Source organism: Rattus norvegicus, chromosome 2 (genome assembly GCF_021556685.1).
Source record: "Rattus norvegicus strain SHRSP/BbbUtx chromosome 2, alternate assembly SHRSP_T2T, whole genome shotgun sequence".
NCBI classification, from domain to species: domain Eukaryota; kingdom Metazoa; phylum Chordata; class Mammalia; order Rodentia; family Muridae; genus Rattus; species Rattus norvegicus.
In genome coordinates, this window is record NC_141535.1 from 174,624,922 (window position 1) to 174,642,580 (window position 17,659).

Sequence of the window (17,659 nt, forward strand, 5' to 3'; positions counted from 1 at the left end):
TAACCACCTTCCTTCTTTCTTTCCTTCCTTCCTTTCTTTGTTCTTTATTGAAAATAGATTCTCTTCTCACATAATATATCCTGGTTATGTCTTCCGTCCCTCTACTCTTCTCAGTTCCTCCTTACCTCCCCTATCATGAGAATGCACTCTCATTTTGACTCTCAATAGAAAGCAATGGGCTTCTAAAAGATAATAGCAAAAAATAGATATAACAAAATATAGTAAGATAAGACAAAAACTATCACTATTGAAGTTGAACAAAACAAACCAACAAAGGAAAAGCGTCTAACAGTAGGCACAAGAATCAGACCCACTTATTCTCAGTCTTAGGAGTCCCATTAAAAACACTAAACTGAAGGGGAAAACCCTTGGTCCTGCCAAGACTGAACACCTAGTGAACGTGATTGTTGGGGGGAGGGTGGTAATGGGGGGAGGATGGGGAGGGGAAGCCCAGATAGAAGGGGAGGGGGAGCAGCTAGGGGGATGTTGGCCCAGAAACCGGGAAGGGGAATAACAATCGAAATGTAAATAAGAAATACTCAAGTTAATAAAGATAAAAAAAAACCCACTAAACTGGAAGCCATAATATATACTCAGAGAGCCTGGTGCAGATCCATGCAGACCCTGTGCTTGCTGCCTCAGTCTCTGAGTTCCAATGACTTCTGCTTATGTTTAGAGGGCCTTATTTTCTTGGTGTCCTCCATCCCCACTGGATCCCCAGTGGCTCTCACACTCTTTCTGCTTCCTTTCCTTCAGAATTTGATGGAGAAATCCTTCTCTCTCTCTCTCTCTCTCTCTCTCTCTCTCTCTCTCTCTCTCTCTCTCATGTCAGGCTGTGGGTCTCTGGTTTTGTTCCCATCTACTGCAGGAGCAAACTTCTCTGATGATAACTGAACAATGCACTGATCTACGAGTACAGCAGACTATCATTAGCAGCCAGTCACTACATTTCTATTTTGTTTTTAACACTAGTGCCACTTGGTTTTCAATCTCTGGGCTATCTAGTCTCTGATTCTTAGTCACCCAAGCAGTGTCAGGTATGGGTTCCATCTCGGCGAGTGAACTTTAACGGCGAGTGAACTTTAAGTCCAATCACTTACCGGTTGGTCACTCCCACAAGTTCTGTGCCACCATTGCCCTAGCACATCTTGCAGGCAGGACACTATCGTAGATCAGAAGGTTTGTGGCTGGACTGATTCATGTTTTGTAGTGTGCAGAGTACCTACCTATAACCAAGAATAGGAGTAAAGGCTTTGTGTAGGTATCAGTTCAACTTTTCCATGTTCAGTGAGTTGTATGGGTGTTTTCTTCATCAATGGGACCTTGATGCCGGTTTGTGAAGAGCAAACTATAATCTTCTCAACAGTCTGGGGTGTTTGAGGCTTCCCATGAGATCCCTTTGGCCAACAACTCCAATAGATGTTACCCAGTTCCAATATTGGAAGCTTTACTTGGTGACAAGAGATGGCCCATGGGACACTGTCTCCCCATTATTTGATGCTTTCATTTAGACCTCTTCCATATATGTATATATTTTAGGAAGTTTCTACTGTATTAAGTTTCCATACTATCCCTCAAGCTGTCCCTCCCTGTGTTCCCTCACTCAACTCCCTCCCCATGTGATCCTCCATTCCAGCCTCTCTCTATCCATACAAAATTATATATTCTATTTCCCTTTCCTGATGAGATCTATCTGTTCCCTCTAGTCTCTTATCCTCTATACCTACCCTCTGTGGTTCTAGGGATTATAACTTGGTTATCCACATATTAGTGAGTGCATACCATATCTGTCTTCCTGGGTCTGGGTTACCTCACTCAGAATGATCTTTTCTAGTTCCCTCCATTTGACTGCAAATCCACAATGTAGGGCTGTTTTTTTGCTGTGTTTTTGTTTTTTGTTTTGTTTTGTTTACATTTTTAATGGCTGAGTAATACTCCGCTGTGTAAATGTACCGCAGTTTCTTAATTCATTCTTCTGTTGAGAGACATCTAGATTGTTTTCTATTATGACTAGAGCAGCAGTAAATATAGCTGAGCGAGTGTCTTTGTGGTACACTCAAGCGTCCTTTGAATATGCCCAAGAGGAGTGTAACTTGATCTTATGGTAGATCAAATCCCATCTTCCTGAGGAACTGCCACACTAATTTCCATAGTGGCTGTTTGCACTCCGACCAGCAACGGAGGAGGAGTCTTCTGCTTATTCAATATCCTTGACAGCATGAACTGCCAACTGAGTTATTGATCTTAGCCGTTCTGACAGGTATAAGATGAAATCTCAAAGCAGTTTTGGTTTTCATTTCAAGTTTAATCGGCTTCCTTGTGTCTGATTTGGAACTTAGGTTAGAGTGTTTCTGACAAGATTACATGGAATGACGCGCAAATGCATACCAAGTAGAAACCCTCAAATACAAAAGCTGTGATAACCATGATATGTAGGTAACAGTGACTAATTATTTGATCCAACTTAAAAAAAAATACTTGGCTCTAAACTGCTCTTCTGTCATTTCCAATGGACAGGAATGACGTGTCCCTCACTCACAGCTGATCATTACTGCGTTTCCCAGCAAATGGCTGGCATTCTAGAAATTTCTTTTAAGTAAAAAGAAAATCCACCCTTTCTCTGGATAATTTATAAATTAAAAACCCTGCTGAGCTCTGCCTACTTCCTCTCCTTATTACTCATTTCTCCAACCTGACCTATGTCTACCATTACAACCCTAGGGTTTTTACCTTTCTGGGTTTTTGGGAGGGTTTTATTTTTTAACTGATTCATTGCTCAAGAAAGCTTAGAGCACTCCCATTGAAGAGCAGGCCTTGCAGTCTAGAGCAGGCTTCATGAACGAGCAGCCAGCACACACACAATTCAGATAATCCTGGATAAACGCATTGAAGAAAGTTAACCTTTGCCATCACCGTTCTGGGATATTTCCCATCTTCTCCATGGAAGACTTCTCTCTGCCAGAATATTCCATCAAAGCCTCAAGTTCTGACTTCACCGCACTCCTTGGACTCTTCCTATAGTTTCCCCATGGCTTCTATAAGAAAAGAATGCTCTCCCACTCTTCCCCGACCATGTCTCTCCCAGTACTCCTCACCCTCCAGAGCTGCTCATTCTACTTGGAGACACCAATGTCATTCCTTTACTCCTGTGCCCTTCTCGCCTTGATCACCCTCTCTCTGTACTTTCAGGCCAGGCATGGCATTAGCCTTCACTTGGAACATTCCTGTGTTCTTGGTCATAATTTCCTTCAAGTATCATCCATGGTATACCCACCTCTTCAGCACACACACACACACACACACACACACACACTACACACTACACACTACACACTACACATTGAGCGAGCTAGCCTATGTGTCTTACTATTGTTACTTACCTCCCTCTAGGATTATACTTTTTTGTCAGAAAGTAACATTTTAAACTTTATCTTTAAAGTTCATGGGCAATGTCTTCCTGCAGTAAACATTTGACAATTGTCAACATTTCTACAAATGAATTTTTAAAGAGAAGTAATTTGTAAAATGGGTATAGAAACATTATCTTTCTGAATAGGAAAAAAAAGTCTGTACTCTGAACCCTCATCTCTAACTCTTAGTGTTTATTTGTTTGTTTGTTTTCTAGCCCCTGTCAATGGACAACATGGTGAGTCCTTTCTTCCGCTTTGGGAGTCCTTGGTAAGAGTTTCCCCCTAAAGTCAAAAATTCTCTACTCAGACCAACAGGAACTTGAAGGTGAGGGCTAGCCCCCTGGTATGGCTCCAAGCCAAAGCAACTGCATGCTGCCCTCCAGCACTTCCTAGGTTAGATGAATGCACAGACTGCCTGGGTCTTTCTGAGGTCCTGAATTGAATCTTATTGACAATGGACTCCACTAAGCAATGAAAAATCACCTTTGTCTCTGTGGTAAATGTGAAGAGCTCACTCACAGTCCATCAAGTAGGCAAACTGTAAAACATTAGAGATGCCAATGTATATATAATATACATATATTATATATAATATATATCGCAGAACTCATTAAAATAGCAACAGAAGCTAAATCACACCCAAGAAGCTAAGAACTCATAAGTCACCCAGTTAGAGTAGGTCCTAGAATAGCTGTCTCTCACTAGAGTAAGGTGACTGGTGATTTATTCAATCCACAAGGCAGGGTGCCTTAGTAGGCCCCAATCTGGCATTCAAAGTCTAGATGATTCCTGGAGCTTCTGGTCCCCAGTCCATGACAGAAGCTTGGAATGCTGGCTCTCCTATCAGTGATAGAAATAGCTGCAGCAGCTACAGGGCAGATGAATTCAGAAGGAGGGCTAGGAGAGCAAGGGCGGGAGAACCTTCCTTCTCCAAGAGTGCTGCCCACAATCAAACTGGAGCTTCTTACATCAACCAAGACAGTCCAGACAGCTCTTCAGGTAAATTTCCCTACTTGGGGGATTCTAATTTGTGGCAAGTTAACATGAAAGCAAAGAGGAGTTATCACACATTTTTCTCAGTCCTGCCTCATTACCAATTTCCTGGGTCAGAAGGGTCTTGGATATTTGAGGATCCAAAGTCATATCAAGAAGTTTTCCCCATCTCCTCATAGCTATCCACCCAGTCATGTGAGTACCTAGTCCCCCTGAGGATCAGCAGGTGACTGTCCACAGGTGACACAGGAGGACACAGAGGGCGGGATAGACATGGACATGGGACAGGTGAGACGGGACAGGGAAGGAACACTGTGTTCTTGGGAACTGTCCAAAGCCAGGTGTCTCTGTCTCTCTCTCTCTCTCTCTCTCTCTCTCTCTCTCTCTCTCTCTCTCTCTCTCTCTCTCTCTCTCTGTGTGTGTGTGTGTGTGTGTGTCTGTCTGTCTGTCTGTCTGTCTGTCTGTCTATGTGTCTGTGTGTCTGTGTGTCTGTGTGTCTGTGTGTCTATGTGCATGCACGTGCGCACACATGCAGGGCCCCCGGCTCTTCTGGATCAGAAACTGTGGGACTGTGGGACCTCTGCTACAGACTCATTTTCTCTCCTCCTCAGAAGCTGTACTCCAGTCTGTGGTTTACCTTCAGCCTCCATGGACCACTTTCTTTCAAGGAGAGAAAGTCACTTTGTTTTGTTATGGATTTGGCTTCTACTTACCCCAGAAAACAAAATGGTACCGGAAAAATAAAACACAGAGGCAATTACGAAGCACATCTACCTTAGAGGTCCGTGAGTCCGGAGAGTACTGGTGCCAAGCCGACAACTTCCTTCCAAGCATGCACGTGCACTTAGACTTTCGTCAAGGTGAGATGGAAGTCAAAGAACTAAAGCTTTGGATACCATCTCTGTCCAATTTTCCCCATAGATTTAATTACTACTTACCACAAACCACTCATGAACAAACCATTCTACTTCATGCTACGGTTACAGAGAGATTAAAAATCCCTATGGAGACCCAGATATGGCACAGAATTAGCTTAAATTTAAACATAAAAATTAATAAAATTTAAATAATCTCAATAAAGTCTATTCAGCTTAGTAGGCAGTGACTTCAACTAGTGCATACAGAAGGTCATAGCTGTCACCAACAGCTAACCGAGTTCTAGTTCTAAATATACTCACTCCTGTCCCTGTGGTCCCTGAAGTCTAGCATGAATCCAAAAGCTTGGGCAGCTTGGTGACCACACAAAGACTTGGGAGCTCCCCTGTATTTACAGACTCAAGTATTGAGATTATTGGGCCCCATGATTATGTAGTGTTTATAAACTGCTCATGTAAGTGACATTTGAGAAGCAATTTATTTGAATGCTTCTTGAACCCATTTTGTTTATTAGGAATAGTAAGTAGCATAAGGACTGTCTCGTGTGTGTGTGTGTGTGTGTGTGTGTGTGTGTGTGTGTGTGTGTGAATATTAGATAGATAGAAATAAACGGATTGATTTTTATAGATATGAAAGAGAGAAAGGGGGAGAAAAGGTGGGGAGGGGGAGGAGGGGAAGAAAAGGAGGGAGGCATTTTCTTTTTTGGTCTTGAAGCCTTCTGTTTAAAAGTTGAAGTAGTGTCAGTCTTGTGAAAACAGCCTTTGATTTTGTGAGCAAGAAAACACACTATTAGCAAGGAAGGGGAAAAAGTAACGTTCTTTGACCTCACGATTCCCGTAGTGAACAGTGAACAGTGAACATTTACCTACCAAAGCACACAAATCTACATACCCCCAAATAAAGGGCACTCAGTTGAGACCTCATTAAAAGATCTTGAGGATCTTGAGAGAAAACCATGGCTTCTGAAAATGTAGCTGCAGCCACGGTTCAACTAGAGAGGGCACTGGGCAAACGAAAGACAAGCCAGCAAGTAGATACGAGTCATTAAAATCCCTTAAGAGCGAAAGACATTCAGAAACTCTGCTATGCTAACATGGGAGAAGGAACTGCAAGACTGCATTCACAGGGATGCGGGGAGCTTTTTAACTTACCTTCTGCTGTCCAGGTCAAAGTGCAGGTGTTTATTTTAAGCTCAGAAAGAGAATTAATGCTGGGAGAATGAACCAAGTGTAGACCCAGTATGTTTCACAGATTCTCTGGTGCTGCAAGCTCCCCCTGCTGTGTTCGAAGGAGACTCTGTGGTTCTGAGGTGCCACACAAGGGAAGACATAGCAGCAGAGAGCCTGAAATTTTACAAGAATGGTAAAGCTCTGGAATTATCTGGTCCAAGTTCTGAGCTCCATATTCATCATGCAAATCGGGAGGACAACGGTCAATACACGTGCACTGGGAGGAAGAATTGGCATTTGAAGTATACCCCTTCCAATACGGTCAGAGTTCAAGTCCAAGGTATGGCTTCAATGATTCTGAACAGGTTAGTCAGGGGCAGGCCTCCTATGGTTGGAGAATAGGAAGAAAGGGTGGGCTGTGAGTCCATTGAGCAGAAGCACAGTCTTTGGGTGGGAGGACGTTGGTAATCAAAAGCAGCACCTCCTAGCCAGCGCCTGGGGAGTGGTAGCACTCCACACATCTGGTGCTGAGGATGACTCAGGGTTTTCTGCAGAGGATTTAACTGCTCGTGGGATGATTGTGATCCTTTGTAGAGCTGCTCCCACGGCCTGTGCTGATGGCCACACCCTCCCAACCCATAGATGGAAGCCCAGTGACCCTGACCTGTCAGATCCAGCTCCCTGCACAGAGGTCAAATGTCCAGCTCCAGTTCTGTTTCTTGAAAAACCTCCAGGCTCTGGAATCAGGCTGCAGCAACTCCTCAGAGTTTCACATTCCTGCTATATGGACTGAAGAATCAACATGGTACCAGTGCAGGGCAGAAACAGTGAATTCCCAAACTGAAAAACAAAGTATAGCGTTAAAAATTCCAGTGCAGAGTGAGTATCATTGTGAGATTTTTCCAGGCATGGACTGGAAGCCATTTTGAAGCAGACACCAGTTTGGGTCATTAGTCTCACTTTCTATAAAGTATGGAAGTTGTATGAGAGAAACTATTCAACTCTTGTGGATATCCCTGATGAGCTTAGAACCAAGAAAGAAAAACAAAACAACAACAAAAAACATGGTTGTTTTTTCTCTCTATGCCTTTAAATAAAGGCATTTCTGGTCTCAGGCTGACATAAGTTTTTTCCTCCAACACTATAATCCTAAACTGTGGGCTATGGGATATTCCATGTAGCTTTTGCTACCCACCATAACGCCAGGAATGGCCACACTACCAGCCCCCACCCAGCTTCCCTTCACAGATAAAACACATACACAGAGTTATTCGTTTTCAACTTGCCTTTTGGGCACAACTGCTGGGCATTATTAAACTCCCATTGCTAGCACGCCTCTATCAATATTCTCAGCTCTGCACATCCTACCTGCCCTAAACTTAAGTTGCTCTGTTACATTTAGTCCCTGCTACACATCCCTGATCACCTTCCTGCTACACATCCCTACCATTTGGAGATCTCACATGACTGGTCAACTTTTTGCCATCAGAAGCATGGCGAACTCTGTCTCTATTCCCTTGCATCTGTCCCTTTCTCCAGGGACCCAGAAGTCCTGCCTATTTCTTCTGTCCACCAATTGGCCCATGGCTTCTTCACTGTCAGATCAAGAACCAATTGGGGAACAGGACAGCATCAGATCCATCCCTACAATGGAGTCAGCCCTTAGACTGGGTTGAATGAACTACTCAGCCAAAAAGACCCGTTTCCAGAACACAAGGTGCTTAGTGCAGACAGCTTAAGGACCAGAAAACAAAAAGATGAAGTCTTAGGGAATAAGCAGATCTCTCTTGATACCCTTAGAGATGGTACTGCACAGACTACCACTTTTTCCTAAGGCTCAAAAATAAGCTAGCTTTCTCAAGCATGGTTGCTAGCCAGTGGCTTTGTCTGACTGCATTTGGTCCATCTCACAGGAAATCTAGTTAAGCATAGTAAGGGATACATAGTCTAGTACACCCAGATGTACTAGGTATAGAGGGAAGGGGAAGTGAGAGCATTACCTATGAATCTGCTCCCATTGCTAAGCAACCAATCTGACTGACTAAACTCTATCAGTCTACTCTTTGGTTGTAAGAAATGGGTGCTCCTGTAGCTACTGATTTAAAGATGAACAGTTTGGAGAGGAAAGAGAGGGCACTATCCAACAGTCACATCACATTTATTCCTAGCACAGTCTCTCCTTCAACCTAACGGCTAAACTATACACATTCCCATCCTCTAGTCAACTGTCATATTTTGTTCTTCAAGACTGGAGAATAATCCAAAAAGAACTGTCCAGACATGCCTAAAACTGTTCCCATGATGGACAATCCTTCTTTGTGAGTCAATCCTGGACTTATTCTCTCTGTTTGTCTGACAGGTACACTAGAGAAGTTAAGAAGTGCCAACTCGAGGCCAGCTTATTGCTCCTGGCAATGTTTCATTTCCAGTCCAATGCTACTAACACTGTACTCAAGACCATTTTGTTTGATGCCAAGTCTCCTTTTTCCCTCCTCCACTTTTCCTAAGTGATGCACCCTGGGTAACAGCTCTGGAATTACCAGGATAGGGTAGACATGAGGTCAGGTGGGCAGAATAACGTATAGTCCTACTCCATAACCATGGCAAGGTCCTCGAGGAATGTGGGGCCTTTTCAGCTGGCAGAACACATAGTCTCCACCGTCTTCTCACTTCCCATAGATAAGCCTAATGTTACTATAAGGCCCCTATCCCACATGGTAAAACAGGTTTTGTCTTTCCACCCCTCGCCCATGAGCACACCATTGCCAAAAGTCTCACACATGTCATTCTTATTCGTTTAGGAGCTCTTGCTGACTTCCAAACATACATCATGCCAGCCTCAAAATTGGTGTACGAAGGGCAGTCACTGTTACTCAACTGCTCAGTAAATGGAGTCCCAGGGCCCCTCAAATTCTCCTGGTACAAAAGGGACATGCTGAATAAAAAAGCAAATATTCCAAAGTCCTCAGGAGCAGAAGTCAAGATCTCCAAGGTGAACGTCAGCGACGCAGGGGAGTATTACTGTGAGGCTAAAAACAGTCGCCGACGTTTTGTCAGCCGGGCAGTTCCCATCACCATAAAAGGTGTGTGTCACCAGGGATCCCCCAAATTGCACATGAAGATCCTTAGGGTAGACTTGACACAGACAAGTGGAAGTGGACGTTTTCAGATTCCAATAATTCAATGTTCTAAGTAACCTGACAAGCATTAGTCAAAAACTAACAGGAAAGACTTAGAAGTAGATGGAGCGGGTTGAGGGCAGTGGAACTCAGTGGAGGGAAATGATCAGTGATTTAGGAACACACCCTTTGTAAATTACAAGTCCTTCTCTGTTAAAATGAAATGGCTCTTTATAAAGGGATGGTAGAAGCAGTGTGTCTTGGGAAATGCCTCCTGGCATCTTACTATAACCAGAAGGATTCTCAGGACCCACCCAGACCACACTGCTGTGTCTTCAAACCCCAGCAGCTCACTTATTCCCACCCTTGGTCTCCTAGTGAGATGCTATGGAGAATGGAGTAGAGCTTCACCACGAGGCTGAGGGCTTCTCCCTCTGTCCCAACATCTGCCTGTTGGTTTTAACATGAGACTGAAATTCTAAGGCTCTCAAACCTCAACACATCTCCCTATTCACTGAGCACTTGCAAAATTATTCCCATATCCAGGCAATAGAGCAAGGAGAAGCTATTGTCCATCAGAAGTAAGCAACCTCCAGATGACATATAACAGGGTCAGGTTGCATGCTCCTAACAGGCAACAGTTAACATCCACAGAGGCTCCTTACTTACCCTTCTCCTGCTCAGCTTCCAATACTCTGATAGAATGGATGGTTCTGGGTACCTGGAAGAAGGCAGTACCTGAGGAGGGCATCCTGCAAGAGAATGTCAATTTAGAAAGTTAAAGATCCTGGAGAAAAGCACTGAAGCTACCCTAAGTAGAGAAATGGAGAACAGAGACAAACATGGAGGCTTAAAATTCAGGAGAGGAAATGGGACACAAAAGAGCAAAAAGTTAATTGAGGAAAGGGTGTCAGTCCTATGGCAGCAAAATATGACCTTCTCCCCTGAAGGCCCCATCTCTGTAAAACTGAGGAGAGTTGGCTAACAAGAGGAGCCAGGAGGAACAAGGCAGATTGGAAAGGAACAGATAAAAAGACCAGCACGGAAGTCAGGAGATTGCTGATGTACAGTCTGGAAGGTTGAGCTGTCCCAAGATTTGGTAACATAGAGACCAGGCATTTTCATTAGAACAAAACAGAAGTAACCATCTACCCACTCTCTCTCCTCCAGTCCCAGTATCTCAACCAGTTCTCACCCTAAGTAGTGGGAAGACTCAGGCCCTTGAGGGAGACTTGATGACACTTCATTGTAAATCCCAGAGGGGCTCTCCATATATCCTGTATGAGTTCTACCATGAGAACGTCTCCCTGGGGAACAGCTCTACACTCTCAGGAGAAGGAGGAGGAGCATCCTTCAATTTCTCGATGAGCACAGAGAGATCTGGAAACTACCACTGCACAGCAGACAATGGCCTGGGAGCCCAGAACAGTGAGGCTATATGGATCTCTGTTGCTGGTAAGTCCTGGGCTCCTGCTGATACCCATTGCTATACAGATTTTCCTCTCAACAAACCATTTTGGAAGTTTGCCCCCACAGCTTTATTTCCTACCATAATCACCCCAGCCCTGTTCTAGGCTCCCTTCTCAGCCAAACTCACTGTCTGTGCTTATCTATCCCTCACTAGGCCTGACTTTTGCCTAGCTCAGAGGCCTCCACATCCTTTAATAAATGTGTGTAGTCATCTCACACTGCCTCCTCATGCCCAGTGATGTTTAGTTCCCAAGCTCGTGCCCGGTGGTGTTTAGTTCCCAAGCTAATCACGTCAACAGAGACACCCAGTTCTCTACAAGCAATTATTAACTTCCTTATAGAACAGTGGCATGAACAAACACTATGCAAGACCTTAGTTTTTCCAAAGAGTTCCAAGCAATTACAACTCTCAGCGTAGGTTGGGAGAAGACTGGATTTGAAAGAGAACGAGAAAATGGCTTCCCTGGGAAATGTGTTCCTTAATTTTCTAGGGTTTTCATGAGCCTCTTTCTAGGAGCCCATTTAAGCAAATGTAAGTTTACTGCACGATGTAGTTTTCTAGACCTTTGTTAGAGAGTGACGGGATATGTGCCTATTTGCATACCAGAGTACATGCTGACCTCTAGGCTCTCAGCAAGTGCCTGTTACAGAGTCCTGTGCTGGCACCCTGGCTTTTCTCAGTAGAACCCCAGCCCCTACCCTAAATTTCTCCAGCCCATGAGTTTCTCCTCCCCCAGCTTCTCATTTCTATGTATAACCCTGCCATTTTGGTCATGCACTCTCTTGGTTTTCTTTACCCCTTTGGCTCTTGGCCCTCTCTTGGTCTGCTTGCCCCTCTCTCTTTTGATCCCCTTTCTTGGTCCTTCTTCCTTGCTCCTCCTGCCCTCCTCCCATGGCCCAGTTCACACTGATGGCCATATGCAGTCCTCTACTTCCTCTCCCTGCTTCTGAACTCTTCCAGATGTCTTTGGCTGTACTCTCCCTCATAACTACAATCAATCTATTCTCCGCTACACCTTAGATCAGTCAGATCCTCATTTTGTTCAATACACAGATCATGGTTGGTCATTGTTAGGCCCTAGTTAACATCACAATGGAGCCACTGAAGGAACAAATGTGCTTGTATTTGTACTTGGATCTTTGTTTAGAAGAAAGTAAAAATCCAGCTGGTTTTTAGTTTAGTTTAGTTTTGTTTAGTTTAGTTTTGTTTTGTTTTTCAAAGCAGTATAACACCATTGTAGAAAAATATTGAGTCTAATACTTTCGACTGTTTTGTATCACAAGGAAAAAGAGGCTCAGGAGTCCTGGGTAGGTGAGAATGTTTTGTAATACTGTCTTAAGAATAAAGAAAATAAAGAAAGACAGCATAGGCAATTCAGGGAAGAACTAGATTTCTCAAAATAGGATTGTTGGGTTTTGTGGGGTTTTTTTGGTAAAGTCTGAGGATATGAAAGCTTACATTATGAGGATCTAAGAAAGTGTTTTGGAGTTTAAGTTAAGTGTATACATGCAAGTTATAAAGGTTAGAGGATGTGAAAGCTTGAAGAGTAATAAGAACATGAGTTAAAGTATGTAAAAGGAGTAAAAAATGCTTCAGATTCTCCCCCCCCCATATGCTGCTGTTGTACTAAGACTTCAAAATTTCAGAGTTCTGATATTGATCAATGGAGTTCTGATAATATCATAGACACAACCTCAGAATTTTAAGTTTCCTTTGGTTGTCTTCTAAGTATAGATTTAAAAGTGCTTCTCACTGTGCTAAATACACACACACACACACACACACACACACACACATCTAGTCTTCTGGATAGAGGTAAGAAGTCTCTTTCATGGTTTTGTAGTCATACTGAAAATCAAAATCAAGCAATCTTTTGACATTTTTGCTCCACGGAAGGTTTCTGTGCTCCCTAAGCTCATCTTAAAACGTGTTCATGCTGTTAACCCAAAACTGTTTCCCAAACTTCTATTACGACACAAGGATGTGAGTATGTGAGTTTCAGTATAGATTACAAACAGTGGTAATGCTAACTTGTCTAAAACTTATCTCTTTTTGTAAACTTAAAAAAAAAAAGATCTAGTAAGCTTCAGTAATCGACTTGAGGCAGTCAAGGTCAGTGTCACAGGAGAGTTGTCACAAGCAAGCACTGATGGCACCTGCTCCTTCAGGCTGCTGAAAAGCTGCTTCCTGTTGGTATCTCCACAGAGTTCCTTTCACTCTCATCCTCTCTAATCTTTTGACTCGCCTCCTTTTATTTTCCCCCTTTCTTTTTCTCAATGTCACATCCTACTTTCTTTTCCTGATATTATTTATCTATTTATTATTTACCCCACTGCCCTTAATTAGAGTTGCATGCATATGCACAAATTGCTGTCATTTGCTTGAACTTAACAGATACTATATTGCTGAGGAATAAAGCATAAAGTATTTTAATAACAGGATCATCTTGTGCATTTAGCTATAAAACTTCTGTTTTAAAGTTTAAAATAAATTCTATGCATCTACCCAGTCTATAGGTTTCACTGTGTTACAGAAACATTAGAACATAGAACTCTTGCATGAGCTATATACATGTACTTACATATGTTATAATAGTTATAATAATATATATTGCCATACATACACTATATAATATATATTTGAAAATATATATGGTTTTCCCCTCCCAGATTCTCCCCACACCTCCTTCATCCAACTCCATGCCCTTTCTTTCTCTCTCTTTCTCTCTTTAGAAAACAATCAAGCAAACATAGAAAAGAATAATAAATAAATAAGAAAAGGCACAAGAAACATAAACATAACAAACCACACACACAAACACAAAACATAAAAACACAAAATTAGAAACTATAATACACAGGCAAAAAACCAGTAAGACAATAAAAGGTAATTTGAAACAAAAGTCTATAAAAGCACCACTGAGTTCTTTTTGTGTTGGTCATCTGATTCTGGGCATGGGGCCCATCCTTGACTGTGATTGTCTTGGCACTGCTCTTTTGCTGTGAAGGGACATCATGACCAAGGCAACTCTTATGAAAGAAACCATTTAAGTGGGGAGCCTACTAATACTTTCAGAGCTTTAGTCCATTGTCATCATGGAGGGAAACATGGTGGCAGGCAGGCGGACTGGAAGACACTGTTTGCTTGAAGTCACCCATCTCTTCAGCTCTTACAATCTTTTTGATTCCTCCTCCCCGTGGCTCCTGGAGCCCTGAGTGGAATAGTGAAGACATCCCACTCAAGCAATGAGTGTTCCAAAGTCTCTCATTCCCTGCACACTGGACAGTTGCAGGCCTCTGTGGTCACTCCCATCTACGTTGAGAGGAAGCTTCTCTGGCAGCAGCTGAGTGAGGCACTACTCTATGGGCACAGCGGAATGTTGTTAGGAGTCACTTCACTGCTGTAGCTTTAGCAGAACAGTAGTATTTGCTTTCCTCCTAGTCTCTTGACCACCAAAGCAGTGTCAGATATGGGTTTCATCTCATAGAGTGGGCCTTAAATCCAACCAAATACTGATTGGTTACTTGCATAGCTTTTGCGCCATTGTTATATGAGTCAATCATGAAAGCAGGTCAACATTGTAGATCATGAGGTTTGTGGCTGGGTTGGTGGTCACCTTGTTCCTCTGGAAGCACTGAGTAAACACATTTTACCTATGTGGAGAAGTAGACTGTGTGCTCCACGTTTACGCATTTCTTTAATTTTGTAGATATTGTCAAACTACCATTCAATTGAGTGCCCTCAGTTTCCTTTGCCACAATTTTATCAGTGTTATCAATCTCTGTAGGAGTGAAAGGGAAACTAGTTTACGGTAGAATGTAATTATATGTTTAATTAATAATGAAAATGAGTCTTTTGTATATTTGTTGGCAGATGTTTTCAGTGATTCATATAACACTTCTATTGAATACTTGTGTATATGAAAGGCTACTTGTGGATCAGAATCATTAGCATTCTAAATCAGATTTTTTTTATTTACTTCAATTTGCTTCTAATATCACTTTCTCCTTGTAAATATAACACATGTGTTAAAAATGGAGGCTTCTACTAAAGTTTCGTTTCTATTCAGTTCCAGGGTCCCTCCCTGTCCTTATACTCAGGATGTCTCAGAAGCTCAGGCTGTGGTGGGTGATGGTGGACCTTCACTGTGAGGCTCTCACAAGCCCTCCCCTGAATCCTGTACTAATTTTATCACAAAAAAAAGTTACCCTGGGAAACATCTCAGCTCCCTCTGGAGAAGGAGTCTCCGTCAACATCTCTCTGACTGCAGAACATTCTTGAAAGTTCTGTGAGGCTGACAATGGCCTTAGGGTATACACTTTTCATCACCAGTAAATATGCATACAGTGCTCACTGTGGCTGAACAGGAAAGTGCTTTTCAAAAACAAGAGTCATTCCACTGCTGTAGCTTTAGCAGAACAGTAGTATTTGCTAACAGTAGTCCATCCTTTAGAGAGCTGATGGCTCTCTAAATCATTGTATTCTGAAGTGATTCTTAATTGGTGCAGGAGAGTGAGACTTTTAAGAGCATCTCAGAACTTAGAATCACCAGCTAGGGGCTCCTTCTCTCTGGCCACAATCTATCATGACCCTCAGCCTTTCCTTAGATACAGAGACAAGCTTTCTCACAAACAAGTGAGCCATCTTCTGTGCCACATCTGTCACTACTAAGCTTCAGTACTCCTGGTCACAAAGGTTCTTCTCCTCCCCAACACTAAAACATCAGATTCAAGACTCAGAGCCATCCAAAACTGTCCACACCTTCCTGAGTTTATGCTTAGATATCCTCTGCCCCCCAGAAATGACCAACAACAGAAGTGCTCCTGTGATTGCCGGAATCACTGTGGGACTGCTCATCACAGCTGTTGGAGTGTTTCTGTCATATTGCTGGTTCTCTAGACAAGCAGGTGGGTGGCTCCCTAATCACAGCCTTCCCATAGCTGTTCCTTCATGCTCAGACTGACTATGTGACCATCCCTAGGCTCTCAACAGCTCCTCCTCTTCCATCACATGGTGCCTAGCCTTTCCCTCTGGGTCCCTCAGAAGTGCTTTTAACCAAATACAAAGTTGTTCCAACAGCCACATGAGTACAACATACCTTGATGAGATGCCATTTATCTAACCTCACAAAGGGCAAAGGCTTTTTTGTATGTTCATAAGATTCCCCAAGGAAGAAGAAGAAGAGAAAGACTCTAAGAAATGGAGGTCAAAACAGAAACCAAATGGGATTTGGTAAATTATTGATCTTTAAAATGTATAGCATTTTTATAGTCAATCAATTCTATGTTCCTATCTAAGACTATTGAATTAAATGCAATCATTAAAGACCACTGTCTTTGAAAATCCAGGTTAACGGAGTATGGACTGAGGTTAAGGGAGTATCAGCTGAGGTTGAGGGAGGATGGACTGAGGTTGAGGGAGGATGGACTGAGGTTGAGGGAGGATGGACTGAGGTTGAGGGAGGATGGACTGAGGTTGAGGGAGGATGGACTGAGGTTGAGGGAGGATGGACTGAGGCTGAGGGAGGATGGACTGAGGCTGAGGGAGGATGGACTGAGGCTGAGGGAGGATGGACTGAGGTTATGGAAGGATGGACTGAGGTTGAGGGAGGATGGACTGAGGTTAAGGGAGTATCAGCTGAAGTTGAGGGAGTATGGACTGAGGTTGAGGGAGTATGGACTGAGGTTGAGGGAGTATGGACTGAGGTTGAGGGAGGATGGACTGAGGTTATGGAAGGATGGACTGAGGTTGAGGGAGGATGGACTGAGGTTATGGAAGGATGGACTGAGGTTGAGGGAGGATGGACTGAGGTTATGGAAGGATGGACTGAGGCTGAGGGAGGATGGACTGAGGCTGAGGGAGGATGGACTGAGGCTGAGGGAGGATGGACTGAGGCTGAGGGAAGATGGACTGAGGCTGAGGGAGGATGGACTGAGGCTGAGGGAGGATGGACTGAGGCTGAGGGAGGATGGACTGAGGCTGAGGGAGGATGGACTGAGGCTGAGGGAGGATGGACTGAGGCTGAGGGAGGATGGACTGAGGTTATGGAAGGATGGACTGAGGTTGAGGGAGGATGGACTGAGGTTATGGAAGGATGGACTGAGGTTATGGAAGGATGGACTGAGGTTGAGGGAGGATGGACTGAGGTTATGGAAGGATGGACTGAGGTTGAGGGAGGATGGACTGAGGTTATGGAAGGATGGACTGAGGTTGAGGGAGGATGGACTGAGGCTGAGGGAGGATGGACTGAGGCTGAGGGAGGATGGACTGAGGTTAAGGGAGGATGGACTGAGGTTGAGGGAGGATGGACTGAGGCTGAGGGAGGATGGACTGAGGTTAAGGGAGGATGGACTGAGGTTGAGGGAGGATGGACTGAGGCTGAGGGAGGATGGACTGAGGCTGAGGGAGGATGGACTGAGGCTGAGGGAGGATGGACTGAGGCTGAGAGAGGATGGACTGAGGTTATGGAAGGATGGACTGAGGTTGAGGGAGGATGGACTGAGGTTATGGAAGGATGGACTGAGGTTGAGGGAGTATGGACTGAGGTTGAGGGAGGATGGACTGAGGTTATGGAAGGATGGACTGAGGTTGAGGGAGGATGGACTGAGGTTATGGAAGGAT

At 43.7% G+C, this 17,659-nt stretch overlaps 1 protein-coding gene across 15 annotated transcripts in view; it reads left to right on the forward strand.

The window, feature by feature from the left end:
• Nucleotides 1-17,659, forward strand: part of Fcrl5 (Fc receptor-like 5) — a 31,947-nt gene that overhangs the window by 1,547 nt on the left and 12,741 nt on the right. For 5 of the 15 annotated variants that reach the window (XM_087633381.1, XM_087633390.1, XM_087633370.1 and 2 more), the window contains 7 exons: nucleotides 3,626-3,646; nucleotides 5,015-5,263; nucleotides 6,531-6,788; nucleotides 7,043-7,327; nucleotides 9,250-9,531; nucleotides 10,738-11,022; nucleotides 15,838-15,945. In XM_087633381.1, the coding sequence (XP_087489507.1) occupies nucleotides 3,626-3,646; nucleotides 5,015-5,263; nucleotides 6,531-6,788; nucleotides 7,043-7,327; nucleotides 9,250-9,531; nucleotides 10,738-11,022; nucleotides 15,838-15,945 (1,488 nt within the window). Of the gene's footprint in view, nucleotides 1-3,625; nucleotides 3,647-5,014; nucleotides 5,264-6,530; nucleotides 6,789-7,042; nucleotides 7,328-9,249; nucleotides 9,532-10,737; nucleotides 11,023-15,113; nucleotides 15,946-17,659 lie in introns of those variants that run through there. The other 10 variants (XM_087633413.1, XM_087633434.1, XM_087633406.1 and 7 more) reach the window with 4 other exon arrangements.